The sequence below is a fragment of the Mustelus asterias genome, chromosome 11 (genome assembly GCF_964213995.1).
Source record: "Mustelus asterias chromosome 11, sMusAst1.hap1.1, whole genome shotgun sequence".
NCBI lineage: Eukaryota > Metazoa > Chordata > Chondrichthyes > Carcharhiniformes > Triakidae > Mustelus > Mustelus asterias.
This window is the reverse complement of record NC_135811.1, coordinates 70422949-70450376: the sequence shown is the minus strand read 5'-3', so window position 1 is coordinate 70450376 and position 27428 is coordinate 70422949. Positions and strand designations below refer to the sequence as shown.

At 43.6% G+C, this 27428-nt stretch overlaps 1 protein-coding gene across 2 annotated transcripts in view; it reads right to left on the bottom strand.

The window, feature by feature from the left end:
- Window positions 1-27428, bottom strand: part of LOC144500577 (1-phosphatidylinositol 4,5-bisphosphate phosphodiesterase delta-3-like) — a 146598-nt gene that overhangs the window by 84113 nt on the left and 35057 nt on the right. For both annotated transcript variants that reach the window (XM_078223717.1, XM_078223718.1), the window contains 3 exons: window positions 20160-20289; window positions 13857-14082; window positions 12648-12849 (listed from right to left, as the gene is read on the bottom strand). In XM_078223717.1, the coding sequence (XP_078079843.1) occupies window positions 12648-12849; window positions 13857-14082; window positions 20160-20289 (558 nt within the window). The remainder of the gene's footprint in view (window positions 1-12647; window positions 12850-13856; window positions 14083-20159; window positions 20290-27428) is intronic.

Here is a 27428-nt window from a genome sequence, read left to right as displayed (position 1 = left end):
ACAATAACACCCACAACACACTGAACATTAACACCCACAACACACACTGAACATTAACACCCACAACACACTGAACATTAACACCCACAACACACACTGAACATTAACACCCACAACACACACTGAACATTAACACCCACAACACACACTGAACATTAACACCCACAACACATACTGAACAATAACACCCACAACACACTGAACATTAACACCCACAACACACACTGAACATTAACATCCACAACACACACTGAACAATAACACCCACAACACATACTGAACATTAACACCCACAACACACTGAACATTAACACCCACAACACACACTGAACATTAACACCCACAACACACACTGAACATTAACATCCACAACACACACTGAACATTAACATCCACAACACACACTGAACATTAACATCCACAACACATACTGAACATTAACACCCACAACACACTGAACATTAACACGCACAACACACACTGAACATTAACATCCACAACACACACTGAACATTAACATCCACAACACACACTGAACATTAACACCCACAACACACACTGAACATTAACACCCACAACACACACTGAACATTAACACCCACAACACACACTGAACATTAACATCCACAACACACACTGAACAATAACACCCACAACACATACTGAACATTAACACCCACAACACACTGAACATTAACACCCACAACACACACTGAACATTAATACCCACAACACACACTGAACATTAACACCCACAACACACACTGAACATTAACATCCACAACACACTGAACATTAACACCCACAACACACACTGAACATTAACATCCACAACACACACTGAACATTAATACCCACAACACACTGAACATTAACATCCACAACACATACTGAACATTAACACCCACAACACACACTGAACATTAACATCCACAACACACTGAACATTAACACCCACAACACACACTGAACATTAACACCCACAACACACACTGAACATTAACACCCACAACACACACTGAACATTAACATCCACAACATACTGAACATTAACACCCACAACACACACTGAACATTAACATCCACAACACACACTGAACATTAATACCCACAACACACTGAACATTAACATCCACAACACATACTGAACATTAACACCCACAACACACACTGAACATTAACATCCACAAGACACTGAACATTAACACCCACAACACACACTGAACATTAACATCCACAACACACACTGAACATTAATACCCATAACACACACTGAACATTAACATCCACAACACACTGAACATTAACACCCACAACACACACTGAACATTAACACCCACAACACACACTGAACATTAACATCCACAACACACACTGAACATTAATACCCACAACACACTGAACAATAACACCCACAACACACACTGAACATTAACATCCACAACACACACTGAACATTAATACCCACAACACACACTGAACAATAACACCCACAACACACACTGAACATTAACATCCACAACACACACTGAACATTAACACCCACAACACACACTGAACATTAACATCCACAACACACACTGAACATTAACATCCACAACACATATTGAACATTAACACCCACAACACACACTGAACATTAACATCCACAACACACACTGAACATTAATACCCACAACACACACTGAACATTAACATCCACAACACACACTGAACAATAACACCCACAACACACACTGAACATTAACACCCACAACACACTGAACATTAACACCCACAACACACTGAACATTAACATCCACAACACACACTGAACATTAACACCCACAACACACACTGAACAATAACACCCACAACACACACTGAACATTAACACCCACAACACACACTGAACATTAACACCCACAACACACACTGAACATTAACATCCACAACACACACTGAACATTAACATCCACAACACACACTGAACATTAACACCCACAACACACACTGAACATTAACATCCACAACACACACTGAACATTAACATCCACAACACACACTGAACATTAACACCCACAACACACACTGAACATTAATACCCACAACACACACTGAACATTAACATCCACAACACACACTGAACATTAACACCCACAACACACACTGAACATTAACACCCACAACACACACTGAACATTAACATCCACAACACACTGAACATTAACACCCACAACACATACTGAACATTAACACCCACAACACACTGAACATTAACACCCACAACACACACTGAACATTAACACCCACAACACACACTGAACATTAACACCCACAACACACACTGAACATTAACACCCACAACACACTGAACATTAATACCCACAACACACACTGAACATTAACACCCACAACACACACTGAACATTAACACCCACAACACATACTGAACATTAACACCCACAACACACTGAACATTAACACCCACGACACACACTGAACATTAACATCCACAACACACACTGAACATTAATACCCACAACACACACTGAACATTAACACCCACAACACACACTGAACATTAACACCCACAACACACACTGAACATTAACACCCACAACACACACTGAACAATAACACCCACAACACACTGAACATTAACACCCACAACACACACTGAACAATAACACCCACAACACACTGAACATTAACACCCACAACACACACTGAACATTAACACCCACAACACATACTGAACATTAACACCCACAACACATACTGAACATTAACACCCACAACACACACTGAACAATAACACCCACAACACACTGAACATTAACACCCACAACACACACTGAACATTAACACCCACAACACACACTGAACATTAACACCCACAACACACTGAACATTAACACCCACAACACACTGAACATTAACATCCACAACACACACTGAACATTAACACCCACAACACACACTGAACATTAACACCCACAACACACACTGAACATTAACACCCACAACACACACTGAACATTAACATCCACAACACACACTGAACATTAACATCCACAACACACACTGAACATTAACACCCACAACACACACTGAACATTAACATCCACAACACACACTGAACATTAACATCCACAACACACACTGAACATTAACACCCACAACACACACTGAACATTAATACCCACAACACACACTGAACATTAACATCCACAACACACACTGAACATTAACACCCACAACACACACTGAACATTAACACCCACAACACACACTGAACATTAACATCCACAACACACTGAACATTAACACCCACAACACATACTGAACATTAACACCCACAACACACTGAACATTAACACCCACAACACACACTGAACATTAACACCCACAACACACACTGAACATTAACACCCACAACACACACTGAACATTAACACCCACAACACACTGAACATTAATACCCACAACACACACTGAACATTAACACCCACAACACACACTGAACATTAACACCCACAACACATACTGAACATTAACACCCACAACACACTGAACATTAACACCCACGACACACACTGAACATTAACATCCACAACACACACTGAACATTAATACCCACAACACACACTGAACATTAACACCCACAACACACACTGAACATTAACACCCACAACACACACTGAACATTAACACCCACAACACACACTGAACAATAACACCCACAACACACTGAACATTAACACCCACAACACACACTGAACAATAACACCCACAACACACTGAACATTAACACCCACAACACACACTGAACATTAACACCCACAACACACACTGAACATTAACACCCACAACACACACTGAACAATAACACCCACAACACACTGAACATTAACACCCACAACACACACTGAACATTAACACCCACAACACATACTGAACATTAACACCCACAACACATACTGAACATTAACACCCACAACACACTGAACATTAACACCCACAACACACACTGAACATTAACATCCACAACACACACTGAACATTAACACCCACAACACATACTGAACATTAACACCCACAACACATACTGAACAATAACACCCACAACACACTGAACATTAACACCCACAACACACATTGAACATTAACACCCACAACACATACTGAACATTAACACCCACAACACACACTGAACATTAACACCCACAAGACACACTGAACATTAACACCCACAACACATACTGAACATTAACACCCACAACACACTGAACATTAACACCCACAACACACACTGAACATTAACATCCACAACACACACTGAACATTAATACCCACAACACACACTGAACATTAACACCCACAACACACACTGAACATTAACACCCACAACACACACTGAACAATAACACCCACAACACACTGAACATTAACACCCACAACACACACTGAACATTAACACCCACAACACATACTGAACATTAACACCCACAACACATACTGAACATTAACACCCACAACACACTGAACATTAACACCCACAACACACACTGAACATTAACATCCACAACACACACTGAACATTAACACCCACAACACACACTGAACATTAACACCCACAACACACACTGAACAATAACACCCACAACACACACTGAACATTAACACCCACAACACACACTGAACAATAACACCCACAACACACTGAACATTAACACCCACAACACACACTGAACATTAACACCCACAACACATACTGAACATTAACACCCACAACACATACTGAACATTAACACCCACAACACATACTGAACAATAACACCCACAACACACTGAACATTAACACCCACAACACACACTGAACATTAACACCCACAACACACTGAACATTAACACCCACAACACACACTGAACATTAACACCCACAACACACACTGAACATTAACACCCACAACACACACTGAACATTAACACCCACAACACATACTGAACAATAACACCCACAACACACTGAACATTAACACCCACAACACACACTGAACATTAACATCCACAACACACACTGAACAATAACACCCACAACACATACTGAACATTAACACCCACAACACACTGAACATTAACACCCACAACACACACTGAACATTAACACCCACAACACACACTGAACATTAACATCCACAACACACACTGAACATTAACATCCACAACACACACTGAACATTAACATCCACAACACATACTGAACATTAACACCCACAACACACTGAACATTAACACGCACAACACACACTGAACATTAACATCCACAACACACACTGAACATTAACATCCACAACACACACTGAACATTAACACCCACAACACACACTGAACATTAACACCCACAACACACACTGAACATTAACACCCACAACACACACTGAACATTAACATCCACAACACACACTGAACAATAACACCCACAACACATACTGAACATTAACACCCACAACACACTGAACATTAACACCCACAACACACACTGAACATTAACACCCACAACACACACTGAACATTAACACCCACAACACACACTGAACATTAACATCCACAACACACTGAACATTAACACCCACAACACACACTGAACATTAACATCCACAACACACACTGAACATTAATACCCACAACACACTGAACATTAACATCCACAACACATACTGAACATTAACACCCACAACACACACTGAACATTAACATCCACAACACACTGAACATTAACACCCACAACACACACTGAACATTAACATCCACAACACACACTGAACATTAATACCCACAACACACACTGAACATTAACATCCACAACACACTGAACATTAACACCCACAACACACACTGAACATTAACACCCACAACACACACTGAACATTAACATCCACAACACACACTGAACATTAATACCCACAACACACTGAACAATAACACCCACAACACACACTGAACATTAACATCCACAACACACACTGAACATTAATACCCACAACACACACTGAACAATAACACCCACAACACACACTGAACATTAACATCCACAACACACACTGAACATTAACACCCACAACACACACTGAACATTAACATCCACAACACACACTGAACATTAACATCCACAACACATATTGAACATTAACACCCACAACACACACTGAACATTAACATCCACAACACACACTGAACATTAATACCCACAACACACACTGAACATTAACATCCACAACACACACTGAACAATAACACCCACAACACACACTGAACATTAACACCCACAACACACTGAACATTAACACCCACAACACACTGAACATTAACATCCACAACACACACTGAACATTAACACCCACAACACACACTGAACAATAACACCCACAACACACACTGAACATTAACACCCACAACACACACTGAACATTAACACCCACAACACACACTGAACATTAACATCCACAACACACACTGAACATTAACATCCACAACACACACTGAACATTAACACCCACAACACACACTGAACATTAACATCCACAACACACACTGAACATTAACATCCACAACACACACTGAACATTAACACCCACAACACACACTGAACATTAATACCCACAACACACACTGAACATTAACATCCACAACACACACTGAACATTAACACCCACAACACACACTGAACAATAACACCCACAACACACACTGAACATTAACATCCACAACACACACTGAACATTAATACCCACAACACACTGAACAATAACACCCACAACACACACTGAACATTAACATCCACAACACATACTGAACATTAACACCCACAACACACACTGAACATTAACATCCACAACACACACTGAACATTAACACCCACAACACACTGAACATTAACACCCACAACACACACTGAACATTAACATCCACAACACACACTGAACATTAACACGCACAACACACTGAACATTAACACCCACAACACACACTGAACATTAACATCCACAACACACACTGAACATTAACACCCACAACACACTGAACATTAACATCCACAACACACACTGAACATTAACACCCACAACACACTGAACATTAACATCCACAACACACACTGAACATTAACACCCACAACACACTGAACATTAACATCCACAACACACACTGAACAATAACACCCACAACACACACTGAACATTAATACCCACAACACACACTGAACAATAACACCCACAACACACTGAACATTAACACCCACAACACACACTGAACATTAACATCCACAACACACACTGAACAATAACACCCACAACACATACTGAACATTAACACCCACAACACACTGAACATTAACACCCACAACACACACTGAACATTAACACCCACAACACACACTGAACATTAACATCCACAACACACACTGAACATTAACATCCACAACACACACTGAACATTAACATCCACAACACATACTGAACATTAACACCCACAACACACTGAACATTAACACGCACAACACACACTGAACATTAACATCCACAACACACACTGAACATTAACATCCACAACACACACTGAACATTAACACCCACAACACACACTGAACATTAACACCCACAACACACACTGAACATTAACACCCACAACACACACTGAACATTAACATCCACAACACACACTGAACAATAACACCCACAACACATACTGAACATTAACACCCACAACACACTGAACATTAACACCCACAACACACACTGAACATTAACACCCACAACACACACTGAACATTAACACCCACAACACACACTGAACATTAACATCCACAACACACTGAACATTAACACCCACAACACACACTGAACATTAACATCCACAACACACACTGAACATTAATACCCACAACACACTGAACATTAACATCCACAACACATACTGAACATTAACACCCACAACACACACTGAACATTAACATCCACAACACACTGAACATTAACACCCACAACACACACTGAACATTAACATCCACAACACACACTGAACATTAATACCCACAACACACACTGAACATTAACATCCACAACACACTGAACATTAACACCCACAACACACACTGAACATTAACACCCACAACACACACTGAACATTAACATCCACAACACACACTGAACATTAATACCCACAACACACTGAACAATAACACCCACAACACACACTGAACATTAACATCCACAACACACACTGAACATTAATACCCACAACACACACTGAACAATAACACCCACAACACACACTGAACATTAACATCCACAACACACACTGAACATTAACACCCACAACACACACTGAACATTAACATCCACAACACACACTGAACATTAACATCCACAACACATATTGAACATTAACACCCACAACACACACTGAACATTAACATCCACAACACACACTGAACATTAATACCCACAACACACACTGAACATTAACATCCACAACACACACTGAACAATAACACCCACAACACACACTGAACATTAACACCCACAACACACTGAACATTAACACCCACAACACACTGAACATTAACATCCACAACACACACTGAACATTAACACCCACAACACACACTGAACAATAACACCCACAACACACACTGAACATTAACACCCACAACACACACTGAACATTAACACCCACAACACACACTGAACATTAACATCCACAACACACACTGAACATTAACATCCACAACACACACTGAACATTAACACCCACAACACACACTGAACATTAACATCCACAACACACACTGAACATTAACATCCACAACACACACTGAACATTAACACCCACAACACACACTGAACATTAATACCCACAACACACACTGAACATTAACATCCACAACACACACTGAACATTAACACCCACAACACACACTGAACAATAACACCCACAACACACACTGAACATTAACATCCACAACACACACTGAACATTAATACCCACAACACACTGAACAATAACACCCACAACACACACTGAACATTAACATCCACAACACATACTGAACATTAACACCCACAACACACACTGAACATTAACATCCACAACACACACTGAACATTAACACCCACAACACACTGAACATTAACACCCACAACACACACTGAACATTAACATCCACAACACACACTGAACATTAACACGCACAACACACTGAACATTAACACCCACAACACACACTGAACATTAACATCCACAACACACACTGAACATTAACACCCACAACACACTGAACATTAACATCCACAACACACACTGAACATTAACACCCACAACACACTGAACATTAACATCCACAACACACACTGAACATTAACACCCACAACACACTGAACATTAACATCCACAACACACACTGAACAATAACACCCACAACACACACTGAACATTAATACCCACAACACACTGAACATTAACATCCACAACACACACTGAACATTAACACCCACAACACACACTGAACATTAACACCCACAACACACACTGAACATTAACATCCACAACACACTGAACATTAACACCCACAACACACTGAACATTAACACCCACAACACACTGAACATTAACACCCACAACACACACTGAACAATAACACCCACAACACACACTGAACAATAACCCCCACAACACACACTGAACAATAACACCCACAACACACACTGAACAATAACATCCACAGCACACACTGAACATTAATACCCACCACACACACTGAACATTAACACCCACAATACACGATGAATATCAGAATATTAAAAAATACTAAATTCACAAGACCATCCCTCTTGTTCAGGGGAAATGTATGGCAAAGGTAAGAATATTATCTTTCATGCAAACTGCACCAAGCAACTTATCTTTTCAAAAACAAAGTGCTGGAGACATTGGAAATCTGACATAAACACAGAAAATGCCAGAAATACACAACTGGTCTGGCAGCATCTGTGGTGAGAGAAGCAGAGTTACCAGTCGATGGCCTTACACCAGAACTGAGGAAAGCTAACTTCTTCTCTTTGGTGATTTCAATCTCCACAATCTCACCATCATGCTCTATCCCCTCAATTTCATTTCCCTCCTGTCCACCCTTTAACCTCTCCCCCTGAATAAAACTCATATTCCCAACCACAACTTAGACCTCATCATCATTTATCAAGTTAGATAAATCGCCGGGACCGGATGGGATGTACCCCAGGCTACTGTGGGAAATGAGGGAAGAGATTGCTGAGCCTCTGGCGATGACCTTTGCGTCATCAATGGAGACGGGAGAGGATCCGGAGGATTGGAGGATTGCGGATGTGGTTCCGTTATTCAAGAAAGGGAGAAGAGATAGCCCAGGAAATTATAGACCAGTGAGTCTAACCTCAGTGGTTGGTAAGTTGATGGAGAAGATCCTGAGAGGCAGGATTTATGAACATCTGGAGAGGAATAGTATGATCAGAAATAGCCAGCATGGCTTTGTCCAAGGCAGATCATGCCTTACGAGCCTAATTGAATTTTTGAAGATGTAACCAGACACATAGACGAGGGAAGAGCGGTAGATGTAGTTTATATGGATTTCATCAAGGCGTTTGATAAGGTGCCCCATGCAAGGCTTATTGAGAAAGTGAAGGGGCGTGGGATACACGGGGACACTGCTTTGTGGATTCAGAACTGGCTTGCCCACAGAAGGCAAAGAGTGGTTGTAGATGGGTCTTTTTCAGAGTGGAGATCGGTCACCAGTGGACTGCCCCAGGGATCTGTTCTGGGACCCTTGCTCTTTGTGATTTTTATAAATGACCTGGATGAGGAAGTGGAAGGATGGGTTGGCAAGTTTGCTGATGACCCAAAGGTTGGAGGTGTTGGGGATAGTGTAGAGGGATGTCAGCAGTTGCAACGAGACATAGATAAGATGCAAGACTGGGCGGAGAAGTGGCAGATGGACTTCAACCCAGATAAGTGTGTGGTGGTTCATTTTGGCAGGTCGAATAGGATGAAAGAATATATAATATTAAGGGTAAGACGCTTAGCAGTGTGGAAGATCAGAAGGATCTTGGGGTCTGGGTTCATAGGACACTCAAAGCAGCATCGCAGGTAGAGGCTGTAATTAAGAGGACGTATGGAATACTGGCCTTCATCAATAGAGGAATTGAGTTTAGAAATCGGGAGATAATGCTGCAGCTGTATAGGACCCTGGCCAGACCCCACCTGGAATACTGTGCCCAGTTCTGGTCGCCTCATTACAGAAAGGATGTGGAAGCCATAGAAAGGGTGCAGAGGAGATTTTCAAGGATGTTGCCTGGATTAGATGGCATGCCTTATGAGGATAGGTTGAGAGAGCTAGGTCTATTCTCCTTGGAGAGGCGAAGGATGAGAGGTGACCTGATAGAGGTGTATAAGATGTTGAGAGGTATTGATAGAGTGGATTCTCAGAGGCTTTTACCCAGGGCTAGAATGGTTGTCACGAGAGGTCACAAGTTTAGGGTGCTAGGGAGTAGGTACAGAGGAGATGTTAGGGGTAAGTTTTTCACTCAGAGGGTGGTGGGTGCGTGGAATCGGCTGCCAGCAATGGTGGTGGAGGCGGATTCGATAGGGTCTTTTAAGAGACTTTTGGATAAGTTCATGGAAGTTAGTAAGATAGAGGGTTATAGGTAAGCCTAGTAGGTAGGGACATGTTCGGCGCAACTTGTGGGCCGAAGGGTCTGTTTGTGCTGTAGCTTTTCTATGTTCTATGTTCTATCATCTCCTGTGGCCTCACTAATCCCTACATGTCAATCATTGATATGTCTACCTCTGATCACTTTCTTGCTCCTCCCAAGCCCACTTCCTGCTTCATTGCACCCGAATAAAACTCTTGTCCAACTCAATTATAACACTGTCATGAAACTTTTGTCACCAATGAACTGTCCCTCATTTCAATCTTTGATGTCCTCAACTTCATCAAAACCCCGGGACTGCCCTCACCTGCACTCCTTTAATCCAAGGGTCACAGACTCAAACAGATGTGGCAGAATTCTCACCGCCATTCACCACCAGATCTGGCGGAACCTCTCCAAACACTTGCTTTCTGCTGTGCTCGCCCAAAGCTGCTCATGACGCTAGAATGATCCTCGCATTGGAAGATAATCCCCAATTCTCTTCTCCACCGCAAACTTGCTTCTTAAACCCGTTCCCCTCCACTTTCAACTCCTATTACATGTACAAAGATCTCATGAAAATCCTTTTCATTAAGATTGACACCATCCAGTCAGCTGTTTCTGCTGCTTCCCTCCTTTCCCCTCATCCATCGGACTGATATTCCTCTAAAATTACAACCCTTCCTCCCTCCCCCGCCCCAGTATTTATATATCAGTTGTGTTTGATTGGATGCTGGTGGAGGGCATTAATTGGACTTTCACTTGAAATCACAGAATCCCGACAGTGCAGAAGGAGGCCACTCGGCCCATCGAGTCTGCACTGACAACAACCCACCCAGGCCCTATGCCCGTACCCCAGGTACTTACCCTGTCATTACCCCTGACGCTAAGGGGCAATTTGGCATGGCCAGTCCAACTAACCCGCACATCTGTGCGATACTGTACAATTACCTAATGTATGCCTCAGTACTGCTTGGTCCTCCAAACTGGTCCTCCATCAGGTAGGTGTTATGGGAAGAGGAGATGAAGTAGTGGCTGAGTGGCTGGGTCATGTCCTGGCAAACTTGGTCATGTTCAGAGTTAAACACGTCCCCATCAGGAGACAGCAGGTACATCATGAATCCATCTTGGGTCAGGAGCGGATGCTGTTTGGCTGAAAGGAAACAAATTCAGGATTACTATTACTCAGGAAAATGTCACAGGGCCATATCCGAATACTGCCAATCCAAGGCATCGCTCAATATGTCAAACCCAACTTATCAAGAACCAGAGAATGGGTCCCAGAGTTTGGCAGGATAGGAAAACAAATCGCGGAATGTAACTGTACCAAGTCAGTCCCAGGTCTGGATGTTTAAGAGCCAGAGGTCTGGGGTTCTGCAGCAATTGGAGGGTGGGCCTAAGATCTGGGAGCACAAGCAACCTGTACACTAGATGCCCACCCAACCCGCCAACTCCATCCTCATCACAAACACACTACGAGAACAATCTTGTAGAATGGACAACCCCCTCCCTTATAACACTCATCAATATTCCCCAATATTTCACCTTCCAATCCAGCTATCCTATATCCAATCATTCCCTTATCCCAAAACACCCTCCTCTATTTCTTGCATATAATTATGAGCAGATATCTGTTAACAACAGTAGTCTTCAAGGGATCGACCAAGTTAGCAGCGAAGCCCCACAGCAGTACTTAGGATCCTTGCACTGGGGCACAGCACTATGGGTACCTTCACTATATGGACTGCAGTGGTTCAAGAAGTGGAGATGCCGGCGTTGGACTGGGGTAAACACAGTAAGAAGCTTAACAACACCAGGTTAAAGTCCAACAGGTTTATTTGGTAGCAAAAGCCACACAAGCTTTCGGAGCTCCAAGCCCCTTCTTCAAAGAAGGGGCTTGGAGCTCCAAAAGCTTGTGTGGATTTTGCTACCAAATAAACCTGTTGGACTTTAACCTGGTGTTGTTAAACTTCTTACTGTGGTTCAAGAAGGCAGCTCAGTATATCGCCCTCTGAAAGGCAATTTGGAATAGACAATAACCGCTGGTCGAGCAGCAATGTCCACATCCCATGAACAAATAAATAAAAAAATCACCACCACAAAGATCAGCGACTGTTTAAAATGAGTTGAACATGTGGGATCCTTCAATATTTGCCATACCATTATCATCAAGTCCGTATTTCTGCATGATGCTCAAACCCATCTCCTTTGTAACTATCTCCTTCTGTTCCTTTAAGAAATTTTCCACCTCTTCAAACGTCAGCCACTGTTCCTTTCCTGAGAAGCTTTTAAAGATCTCCTCCAACTCTGGTCTTTGCATGAGGAGATTACAAAACTCCTCAATCTCCTGCTCTTCCAGCTTATTTGTTTTGGACTTGTCACATTGCTAAACAAAGGAAGACAAGATGTTCTCAGGTTTAATGGCACTGAGGAGATTGCTTCAACTTCAAACAATTACTAACACAATAAACACCAGAAAACAGTCATTCAATGCTGAAACCTGCAGCTACTCAGTTTGAGATTCAGAATGGGTTTCGACCAATACACCCATAGTTCAGAGCTGAAAAGAGTCTGTTTTTGTTTAGGATGTAAACTGTGACTAAGCAATAGTCGTGTTGTGCAGCCACACGAAAGCAGACAAGATGTGCTCATGTGTTAGTTGTATCCATTAGAAATTACCAGAACAGAGTAACATATTAACAGCACGCTAATTAAACAGTTTATTTACTAGTGTCACACGTAGGCTTACATCAACACTGCAGTGAAGTTACTGTGAAAATCCCTGAGTCACCACGCTCCGGCGCCTGTTCGGGTACACTGAGGGAGAATTTAGCACAGCCAATGCATCTAACCAGCACGTCTTTCAAACTGTGGGAGGAAACCAAAGCACCCGGAGGAAACCCACGCAGACACGGGGAGGACGTGCAAACTCCACACAGACAGTGACCCAAGCCGGGTGCTAACCACTGTGCCGCCATGCCACCCATTATAAATGGCTCAACATGCAAAAGCTCAATATTACTCCAACCTCCCACTTTAACCAGAATAAGCAGTTTAAAGCTCTGAAATCATAGAAATCATAGAAACCCTACAGTGCAGAAAGAGGCCATTCGGCCCATCGAGTCTGCACCGACCACAATCCCACCCAGGCCCTATCCCCATATCCCTATATATTTACCCGCTAACCCCTCTAAACGACACATCTCAGGACACTAAGGGCAATTTTTAGCATGACCAATCAACCTAACACGCACATCTTTGGACTGCACTTATAACTTTTCTCTGTCTTATAACTCTGCACTTATAACTTTTCCCTCTGTGAATATCTGTCGGTAACTTTTATTGGATAATTGACTGAATACTGGGGAGCATTAGGACTAATTGGATTGCCCTTTCCAAAGGCTGGCCAAGTATGAGCCAGATGATCACATTCTGTGCTGCAAGATTCTACAAAGATGCTTTATTACTTTCATGGAAAGCACTAACTCTGTGGACGCTGAGGTGGCTGCATCTCTATATCTGTCTTTTACTTTCTACTCTCCTTCATTAACTCAAACCCCAGGAAGGAAATCAAAGTGAATTCCCTCAATCTCTCAGCCACGCCTACATGGAGTGAGAACACAGTAAGAAGTCTAACAACACCAGGTTAAAGTCCAACAGATTTATTTGGTAGCAAAAGCCACTAGCTTTCGGAACAGGCTGTTCCTTCGTCAGGTGGGTGGGAGTTCTGATCACAAACAGGGCACACAGACACAAACTCAATTTACGTGAATAATGATTGGAATGTGAGTCTTTACAGCTAATCAAGTCTTAAAGGTACAGACAATGTGAGTAGAGGGAGCATTAAGCACAGGTTAAAGAGATGTGTATTGTCTCCAGACAGGGCAGCTAAGGAGATATTGCACATCCAGGCAAGTTGTGGGGGTTACAGATAGTGTGACATGAACCCAATATCCCGGTTGAGGCCGTCCTCATGTGTGCGGAACCTGGCTATCAGTTTACCCCAGTCCAACACCGGCATCTCCACATCTGGAGTGAGAACACACAGGGAAAGAGAAAAAACAGGGGATTTTGGAGCCAGTAGAGAGGTGTATAGTTATAACTCTTGAAAGGCTAACAGCCGATGTGAAAGGCAGCGTGTCATTCTCTCTGTTTGTATTTATAGGTCAGGACCAACATTCTCATACAATATCATACCTACAGTGCAGAAGGAGGCCATTTGGCCCATCGAGTCTGCACTGACAACAATCCCGCCCACGCCCTATCCCCGTAACTCGAACATATTTGGCACATCTTTGGACTGTGGGAGGAAACCAGAGCACCTGGAGGAAATCCACGCAGACACGGGGAGAACGTGCAAACTCCACACAGACAGTGCCCCAAGCCGGGAATCGAACCCGGGTCCCTGGAGCTGTGGAGTCCTTGGAGTCTGTGGAGCTGTGATGTGGAGATGCCGGCGTTGGACTGGGGTGAACACAGTAAGAAGTCTCACAACACCAGGTTAAAGTCCAACAGGTTTATTTATTTCCATTCCATCTGACGAAGGAGCAGCGCTCTGAAAGCTTATGGTATTTGCTACCAAATAAACCTGTTGGACTTTAACCTGGTGTTGTGAGACTTCTGTCTGTGGAGCTGCCAGGGACTTTTAAAATGACGGATAGGACCCAAATCCGGACATCATGCCCCTATCTCCAATTTCCGTTGGTGGCAGGGGGGAAATGAGTGAGTGACATGACTCACACAAGGGAAACACAAACTCAGCAGAGCCAGCTGAACTCAATGCTGAGTTCAAACTGATCCCATTTTCAACAGACTGAGGAATTTATCCTGCGGTGCGAGAGTTACAAGTATTTAGCATAGATGTAAATGCTTGTGAAGGGTGGGTAAGGTCTGTGGAACTGTTAAACTGTCAAATCATTTAAAGAGCCTGTCCTTCAAAATTGAAAAAAGCCTACCTGTGTCTGTGAATTGAAAAAAAAATCTGCTCACAGATCCAATAGCTATTTGTTGCCTTCAAATGAAGGGCTATCATTAAAGTATTATTACTGCTTGACTGCTTTATACAATCTATCATTATCACAGTGGAGGACTGTACGTTCTTAGCTTGATTGACAGCTCCCAGAGGCTATTAAAGGATTAGTTGCCATTATATGGGATTATGAATATCAATGTTTCTTTTTATAAGAAATTCAGTGCTTGAGGGAATTTAAATGTATTGAGTGGGTTTTTATGAATGAGCATGTTACTGGTGTGGGGTTTGGGGGGTGGGGGGGGGTGGTAGTGAGTGAAGCAGTGCAAGGGCTAAAAGGCCTAAATATTTAACAAAACAAATGGGGCAAAATCCCAGAGAACGGATGTGGGTCTTCTAAGCAGTCTTTCTTAGCACTTAGCAACTCCTGTGTCTGTTCCGCATTGCATCCAGTGATGATGGGCCTGACTCCAGTCCACACACCGCCTGCACCAACTCCCCTCCTCCGTCTCCCACCAGCCCCATTCTTGTCTCCTCCAGAACAAAGGCCCCACCATTTTGGACGCTTATCCCCAGAGGCCAGTGTGGTGAGTTGGAAGATTTCCCAACTCTGCGCACATACCTCTGGAGTAAAAACGTAGACCTCAGAGTCTGTCCGATGTCAAAAGTCCAGGTTAATCACAGTCTAGATATGAGCCAACACAGGGACGATATCACGGGTGTCAGCTTTGCTCAGACACAGCGTTTTTGTCTCTGTGTCAGGAGGTTAAGAAAGCCCAGTAATCCAAGCTGACACACCAATGCCAGTACTGAGGGAGCCTTACACTGTCAGGGATGCTGTCTTCCAGATGAAACATTAAATCCATGACTCTCACCTTGGGTGAATGTAAAAGATTCAATGACAAAGGGTTGTGAATGAAGCTCAGTCCATCATTCAAACCGGCCTCCCATCTGTTGATTCCATCAACAATTCCCGCTGCCTCGGCAAAGCAGCCAGGATAATCACGCTTCCCGGACATTCTTTCTTCCACCTTCTTTCATCAAGAGAAAGATACAAATGTCTGAGGTCATGTATCAACCGACTAAAGCTTCTTCCCTGCTGCCATCAGACTCTTGAATGGACCTACCTCGCATTAAGTTGATCTTTCTCTACACCCTAGCTATGACTGTAACACTACATTCTGCACTCTCTCGTTTCCTTCTCTATGAATTGTATGCTTTGTCTGTATAGCGCGCGCGAGAAAATACTTTTCACCGAATACATGTGACAATAATAAATCAAATCAAATCTAAAAAGCAACCATTCATCACGACTCTTTATTTCCTGTCACTCTGCCACTTTCTTATCTAAGTGTTTACTTTCCCCTTTGAGATAGAATTTTGCTCATAGTCTATTGTGTAGAACGTTTCAAATGCCTTTGAAAATCCATATTCACCGCATCAGTGCTGCCCTTATCAACCTTCTCTGTTACCCTCTCAAAGAACTCCAGGAAGTTAGTTAAACATGATTTTCCCTTGACCCATGTTGTCTCAGTGATTGTTGATTTTGTCCCATGCTATAACTTCCAGAGGTTTTCCTACCACTGAAGTCAAACTGACTGCTCTGTAGTTTCCGGCTTTATCCTCGAATCCCTTTTTGAACAAGGGTGTAACATTCGCAATTCCCCAGTCCTGTGTCTAAGGAAGACTGGATGATTATCACTCTTCAATTTCCACTCTCACTTTCCTCAGTACTATTGGACGCATCTCATCCAGTACTGGTATGTGAACAATTTTAAGTAAAGATAGCCTTTCTAACACCGCCTACTTCTCAATTGTAAATTCCTCTGGTGTAACAGTTACCTCCTCTCTCACCTCAGCCTGGGTAGCGTCTTCTTCCTTTGTAAATACAGATGCAAATACTCATTTAATATCTTCGCTATGGCTCCTGCCTCCACGTGCAAATTTTAAATCCCAAATTGGTCCTATTCTTTTACCATCCTTTTATTACTCATTTGCTTATAGAAAACCTTGGGATTCCCTTTTATTTTAGCTGCCAATCTCTTTTCATACTCCCTCTTTGCTTTTCTCATTCGTTGTTTCACTTCTCCTCTGCTCCTTCTATATTCAGCCTGATTCCCATATATTTTCCAGCTAACATCTGTTGTATACGCATTTCTTCCTTTTAATCTTCACCTCTATCTCTCTCATCCTCCAGGGCGCTCTGGGTTTATTTGTCTGACCTTTCCCCTTCAAGGGAATATACCTTGACATTTTCTGCATGAGTCTCTCTTTGAGTGTGGTCCATTGTTCAGCCACCGTCTTTTCTGCTAACATTTGATTCTGACTCACTCGACCCGGACACATTCCCATCCCATCCAAGTTGTCGTACCCCCCATTAATTATCCCGGCTCTGGATTGTTCCTTGCCCTTTTCCATGGCCAACCTAAACCTTACGATGCAATGGTCACTGACCCTCTCCCACTGATATTTGAACCATTCGGACCAACTCATTCCCCAGAACCATGACCCACAGGACCTGCCCTCTCATTGGACCAGAAACATTCTGCTGCAGGAAATTATCTTGAGCACACTCAAGGAATTCTCGCTCTTCCTGTCCCTTTGCACCATTTCTATCCGGGCACGGTGGCACAGTGGTTAGCACTGCTGCCTCACAGCAAGAAGTTTAACAACACCAGGTTGAAGTCCAACAGGTTTATTTGGTAGCAAAAGCCACACAAGCTTTCGGAGCTGCAAGCCCCTTCTTCAGGTGAGTGGGAATTCTGTTCACAAACAGAGCATATAAAGACACAAACTCAATTTACATGAATAATGGTTCTTCACCTGAAGAAGGGGCTTGCAGCTCCGAAAGCTTGTGTGGCTTTTGCTACCAAATAAACCTGTTGGACTTTAACCTGGTGTTGTTAAACGTCTTACTGTGTTTACCCCAGTCCAACGCCGGCATCTCCACATCATGCCTCACAGCACCAGGGACCTGGGTTCAATTCCTGGTTTGGGTCACCGTCTGTGTGGAGTTTGCACATTTCCTCCGTGTCTGCGTGGGTTTCCTCTGGGTGCTCCGGTATCCTCCCACACTCCAAAGATGTGCGGGTTAGGGTGATTGACCATGCAAAATTACCCCTTAGTGTCAGTGGGACTAGCTAGGGTAAATGCATGGGGTTATGGGAATAGGGCATGGGTGGGATGGTGCAGACTTGATGGGCCGAATGGCCTCCTTCTGCACTGTAGGATTCTGTGATCCCAGTCTATATTTGGATAATTGAAGTCCCCCATTATAATTACTCTATAATTGTTACACCTCTCACCACAGCACATTGACCTAATCCCCATAGCGTCTGCTCAGTAAGACATTGGATTTCCCAAAGCAGCATTCATTCTGATCAGCCCAGCAATAAATCACACAAAGAATCAGCAGTCAGGACAGGAAGGGACAAAGATTCCGATGGCCAGGCGACCATAGACAAGCATCCTCCCTCCACACTCCTGGCTCTTACCTGAAAGAGTGAATTGACATAATCATCATTGACTTTGAGATTGATCATCTTCAGCAGATTTTTCACTTCCTTGAAGCTGATCTTGTTGTCATTATTTTTGTCGGCTTTCTCGAGATGTTGATGGATCAAGGTTGCTAGATTAAGGCAATAACTCAACCAGCAGACATTTCTTCAAGGAACTGAAATATTAAAAGGAACTGCAGAACTCACAGCACCTGTACAGATACATAACTGGCTGCAAAGGTTGAAGGAAGACAATAGGCTTACACAGAGGGTGGTAAGTGCCTGGAATGCACTGCCAGAGTAGGTGGTGGAAGCAGATACAAGAGCAATGTTTATGAGGCATCTTGACAGATACACGAATAGGCGGGGAATACAGAGATACAGACCGCGTAGAGGCAAAAGCTCTTTCGTTTAGGATGGCGTCACGTGTCAGCACAGGCTTGGTGGGCTGAAGGGCCTGTTGGGTGCTGTACTCAGAATCATATGATGCAGAAGAGGCCCTTCGGCCCATCGAGTCTGCACCAATACATTAGAAACACCTGAACTCCCAGCTAATCCCATCTACCAACACTTGGCCCATAGCCCTGAATGTTATGATGTGCCAAGTGCTCATCCAGGTACTTTTTAAAGGATGTGAGGCTTCCCGCCTCTACCACCCTCATCGGCAGCACATTCCAGACAGTCACTCCTCTGGGTAAAAAGGTTTTCCTCACATCCCCCTAAACCTCCTACCCCTCACCTTGAACCTATGTCTCCTCGTGACTGACCCTTCAACTAGGGAGAACATAAGAACATAAGAAATAGGAGCAGGAGTAGGCCATCTAGCCCCTCGAGCCTGCCCCGCCATTCAATAAGATCATGGCTGATCTGACGTGGATCAGTACCACTTACCCGCCTGATCCCCATAACCCTTAATTCCCTTACCGATCAGGAATCCATCCATCCGCGCTTTAAACATATTCAGCGAGGTAGCCTCCACCACCTCAGTGGGCAGAGAATTCCAGAGATTCACCACCCTCTGGGAGAAGAAGTTCCTCCTCAACTCTGTCTTAAACCGACCCCCCTTTATTTTGAGGCTGTGTCCTCTAGTTTTAACTTCCTTACTAAGTGGAAAGAATCTCTCCGCCTCCACCCTATCCAGCCCCCGCATTATCTTATAAGTCTCCATAAGATCCCCCCTCATCCTTCTAAACTCCAACGAGTACAAACCCAATCTCCTCAGCCTCTCCTCATAATCCAAACCCCTCATCTCCGGTATCAACCTGGTGAACCTTCTCTGCACTCCCTCCAATGCCAATATATCCTTCCTCATATAAGGGGACCAATACTGCATACAGTATTCCAGCTGCGGCCTCACCAATGCCCTGTACAGGTGCATCAAGACATCCCTGCTTTTATATTCTATCCCCCTCGCGATATAGGCCAACATCCCATTTGCCTTCTTGATCACCTGTTGTACCTGCAGACTGGGCTTTTGCGTCTCATGCACAAGGACCCCCAGGTCCCTTTGCACGGTAGCATGTTTTAATTTGTTTCCATTGAGATAGTAATCCCATTTGTTATTCTTTCCTCCAAAGTGTATAACCTCGCATTTCTCAACGTTATACTCCATTTGCCATATCCTCGCCCACTCACTCAGCCTGTCCAAATCTCTCTGCAGATCTTCTCCGTCCTCCACACGATTCACTTTTCCACTTATCTTTGTGTCGTCTGCAAACTTCGTTACCCTACACTCCGTCCCCTCCTCCAGATAATCTATATAAATGGTAAATAGTTGCGGCCCGAGTACCGATCCCTGCGGCACGCCACTAGTTACCTTCCTCCAACCGGAAAAACACCCATTTATTCCGACTCTTTGCTTCCTGTCGGATAGCCAGTCCCCAATCCACTTTAACACACTACCCCCAACTCCGTGTGCCCTAATCTTCTTCAGCAGCCTTTTATGGGGCACCTTATCAAACGCCTTTTGGAAATCCAAAAACACCGCATCCACCGGTTCTCCTCCATCAACCGCCCTAGTCACATCTTCATAAAAATCCAACATGTTCGTCAAGCACGACTTTCCCCTCATGAATCCATGCTGCGTCTGATTGATCGAACCATTTCTATCCAGATGCCCTGCTTTCTCCTCTTTAATAATGGATTCCAGCATTTTCCCTACTACAGACGTTAAGCTGACCGGCCTATAGTTACCCGCCTTTTGTCTCCTTCCTTTTTTAAACAGCGGCGTAACATTAGCCGTTTTCCAATCAACCGGCACTACCCCAGAATGCAACGAGTTTTGATAAATAATCACTAACGCATCCACTATTACCTCTGACATTTCTTTCAATACCCTGGGATGCATTCCATCCGGACCCGGGGACTTGTCCACCTTCAGTCCCATTAGTCTACCCAGCACTGCCTCTCTGGTAACATTAATCGTATTAAGTATTTCTCCTGCTGCCAACCCTCTATCGTTCATATTTGGCAAACTATTTGTGTCCTCCACCGTGAAGACCGACACAAAAAACTTATTTAAAGACTCAGCCATATCCTCATTTCCCACTATTAACTCCCCCCTCTCGTCCTCCAAGGGTCCAACATTCACTCTAGCCACTCTATTCCTTTTTATATATTTATAAAAACTTTTACTATCATTTTTTATATTAATTGCTAGCCTAGCTTCATAGTCTATCCTTCCTTTCTTTATCGCTTTCTTAGTCTCTCTTTGTTGTTTCTTAAATTTTTCCCAATCACTTGTTTCTCCACTATTTTTGGCCACTCTGTACGCAGCTGTTTTTATTTTAATACTCTCCTTTATTCCCTTCGTTATCCACGGCTGGTTCTCCCTTTTCTTACAATCCTTGTTTTTTGCTGGAATATATTTTTGCTGAGAACTGAAAAGGATCTCCTTAAAAATCCTCCACTGTTCCTCAGCTATCCTACCTGCCAGCCTGCTCTCCCAGTCTACCTTAGCCAATTCATCCCTCATCCTATCATATTTCCCTCTGTTCAAACAGAGGACACTGGTTTGGGACCAAACTTTCTCCTCTTCCATCTGAATCAGAAATTCGACCATATTGTGGTCACTAGACCCAAGAGGGTCCTTCACAATAAGATCCTTAATTCTACCTACCTCGTTACACAATACCAGATCCAAAATAGCTCGTTCCCTCGTCGGTTCCGTAACATGCTGTTCAAGGAAACTATCCCGACAGCATTCTAAGAACTCTTCCTCCATTCCACCCTTACCGACTTGAGTCTGCCAGTCAATGTGCATGTTGAAGTCCCCCATGATTATTGCCGTTCCGTTTTTACACGCATCCCTTATCTGCTTGTTTATAGCCCTCCCTACCTCAACATTATTATTTGGGGGCCTATATACCACACCTACTAGTGTCTTTCTCCCTCTACTATTCCTCATCTCGACCCATAATGATTCCACGTTTTGTTCCTTAGAGCCTATGTCATCCCTCAGTACTACCCTGATATTATCTCTTATTAATAGCGCGACCCCACCACCTTTTCCTTCCTGTCTATTCTTCCTAAACGCCTGATACCCCTGGATATTCATCTCCCAGTCCTGGTCACCTTTCAGCCACGTTTCTGTAATGGCCACTAGATCGTACTCACTTGTGCTGATTTGCACCATCAACTCATTTACCTTGTTCCGAATGCTTCGTGCATTCAGGCAAAGTGTCCTTATTCCAGCTTTTATCTGGACCCGCTTTGATGAGTCGCGAACACCCTCTCCCTCTACTCCCTTATCTAAATTACCACCTTCATTCACTTGCACCCTCTCCTCTACCATTAATTTTGTAATTCCCCTTACCCCTGCATCCTCCCCCCCATCAATTAGTTCCTTGATCCTAGTCAACTCTTCTAGCTCCCCTCCTTACAGCTGCTCCTTATCCAATCTATCCATGTCTCTCATAATCTTGTACACTTCGATCAGGTCATCCTTCTACCTTCTCTGCTCCAACGAAAACAACCCAAGCTTATCCAACCTCTCTTCATAATTTAACTGTTCCACCCCAGGCAGCACCCTGGTGAATCTCCTCTGCACCCCCTCCAGTGTACTGTTCTTTGTAGTTATTTCTTTATTAAGTGCTGGTACAGTGCACTGACTTATCGAATCATATAAACAACAGCTCAGGAGACCACTCAGCCCATTATATTCATGTTGCAGCTGGTGGACTCCGTGTGATGCTACATGTGTGGACTCCGTGTGATGCTACACGTGTGGACTCCGTGTGATGCTACATATGTGGATTCAATATAACAGACTTGCCATCTCAGGAATCAGCCTGGTAAACCTTCGCTGTACTCCCTCTATAGCAAGGACATCCTTCCTCAGATAAGGACACCAAAACTGCACACAATATTCCAGCTGTGGCCTCACCAACACCCTATACAATTGCAGCAAAACATTCCTATCCCTATACTCAAATCCTCTCGCTATGAAGGCCAACATACCATTTACCTTCTTTACTGCCTGCTGTGCCTCCACACTTACTTTCAGCAACTGATGCACGAGGACACCAAGATCCCACTGAATATCCACCTCTCTCAATTTACACCCATTCAAGGAATAATCTGTCTTCCTATTATTGCCACCAAAGTAGGTACATGTGTGGATTCAGTGTGAAGATAGCCATGTGGGTTCAGTGAGCTTTGCACATGAGCAGTGGGAGAGAACACATTCTGAGTGAGACACAGTCAGAGTGAGTGTTGGTATCGGGAATTTGGAACAGTGGGAATTCAGTGCAGGGGGGAAAAGGTGCTCTTTGCATTTTTTCTTTGCTTTCCAACTTCTTAAATGTTCAGAGAGTGGCCTTGGCCTGCTGCAGGGGTAGAGGCTACAAGGGAGAGAGCTAACTGGTAAGTAATGGGTAAGGTCTTTACTACTTTTATTGTTTATAGGTTGTAGGGTCTTGTTGTAGTCTGTATATTCTGTAGTAATGGGAATCAAGAAGATGGGCCCTAGAATAATTGAGTTAAAAGGTTTAATTTTAAAGGGTAAGTCATGGCAGGAGAGGTCCAAGCTGTGGTCTGCTCTTCATGCTCCATTTGAGAAACCAGGAATGTTTCCAGGACAAGAGGCATCTCCAGGGCTGCAGTTCCTGAAAGTCCGCATTTCAGAGCTGGAGCAGTAGCTGGAAGCACTGTGGCACATCCACAAAGCTGAGAATATCGTGGATAACATGTACAGAGAAGTGGTCACGCCCCAGGCTGAGTCCACAGGAGAAAGGGAATGTGTGACCACCAGACAGAGCAAGAGGACTCAGCAGGCAGGAATCTCTCGTTGCCATTTCCCTGAAAAACAGATATACCCTTTTGGATACTGTTGAGGGGAATGGCCTCTCAGGGAAAAGCAGTAACAGCCCAATTTTTTGCAACACAGTTGGTTCTGCTGCAGAGGGGAGGAGTAAAAAGTGTGGGAATGCAGAGATTGTAAGGGATTCAATTGTAAGGGGAATGGATAGACATTTCTATGGCCTCAAACAAGACTCCAGGATGGTATGTTGCTTCCCTGGTGCTCGGGTCAAGGATGTCCCAAAGCGGCTACAGCACATTCTGGAGGGGGAGGGTGAACAGCCAGTGGTCATGGTACATATTGGTAAAAAAAGGTAAAAAAAAAGGGATGAGGTTCTAAAAGCCAAATATAAGGAGTTAGGAAGTAACTTGAAAAGTCGGACCTCAAAAGTAGCGATTTCAGGATTACTACGTGTGCCACGTGCTAATCAGAGTAGAAATAGCAGGATATATAGGATGAATATATGACTGGAAAGACAATGCAAGGGAGTGTTTCAGCTTCCTGGTACATTAGGACCAGTTCTGGAGAGGTGGGACCAGTACAAACTGGACGGGTTACACCTGGGCAGGAGTGGGAGAGATGTCCTGGGGGGAGTATTTACTAGTGCGGTTGGGGAGGGTTTAAACAAGAATGGTAGGGGGATGGGAGGGGAAGCAGGGAGACAAGGGAGAGAGAAACAAGGACAGTAATAGAAGTGAGAAGCAAAAACAGTAGACAAGGTAATCAAGGGCAAGAGACAAATAGGCCAAAGTACAAAAAGAAGTTCGGATGATTAAAAATGGAGAAAAGGGTTTGTATCTTAATGCATGCAGCATTCAGAATAAGGCAGATGAACTGACGGCGCAAATCAAGGAAAATGGTTATGATCCCATCGCCATTATGGGATCATGGTTAAAAGGAGATTAAAACTGGGAACTTAGTATCCAGGGATATTTGACCTTTCGGAAAGACGGGAGGGAAGGAAAAGGTGGTGGGGCAGCACTGTTAATAAGAGATGAAATGAAGTCGTTTGTGAGAGACGATCGAGGCTCAGGTGATGTAGATTTCATTTGGGTGGAGGTGAAAAACAGCAAGGGAAAGAAGGCATTAGTAGGAGTAGCGCAGAGACCCCCCCAAACAGCAGCCACATTGTAGGAAAGGGTATAAATTAGCAACTAATAGAAGCATGTAAAAAGAATAGAGCAATAATTATGGGTGACTTTAATCTTCATGTTGATTGGGTTAATCAAATTGGAAAGGGTAGATACGACAACAAATTCACAGAGTGCATTAGGGATAGTTTCCAATGCATCCACTATCTTGGATCTGGTAATGGGTAATGAGGCAGGTTTAATGAGTGACCTCAGAGTAAAAGATCCCTGAGGAGATAGTGATCATAACATGATCTTAGAAGAAATCTTAGAAACCCTACAGCACAGAAAGAGGCCATTCGGCCCATCGAGTCTGCACCGACCACAATCCCACCCAGGCCCTACCCCCATATCCCGACATATTTACCCACTAATCCCTCTAACCTACGCATCCCAGGACACTAAGGGCAATTTTTTAGCATGGCCAATCAACCTAACCCGCACATCTTTGGACTGTGGGAGGAAACCGGAGCACCCGGAGGAAACCCACGCAGACACGAGGAGAATGTGCAAACTCCACACAGACAGTGACCCGAGCCGGGAATCGAACCCAGGTCCCTGGAGCTGTGAAGCAGCAGTGCTAACCACTGTGCTACCGTGCCGCCCAATGATGGAATTTATATTCAGTTTGAAAGTGAGAAACTTGGGTTGAAAACAACTGGGTTTAACTTAATTAAAGGGACTCACAATGAAATGTGGATGGAGTGAGCGAAAGTGGACTGGGAGGATAGATTAGCAGCAAAGACAGTAAGGAAGCAGCGGCAGGTATTGAAGGAGATAATTCATGGCTCTCAGCAAAAATATATCCCAGTAAGGAGGAAAGATTCTAAGCGAGGG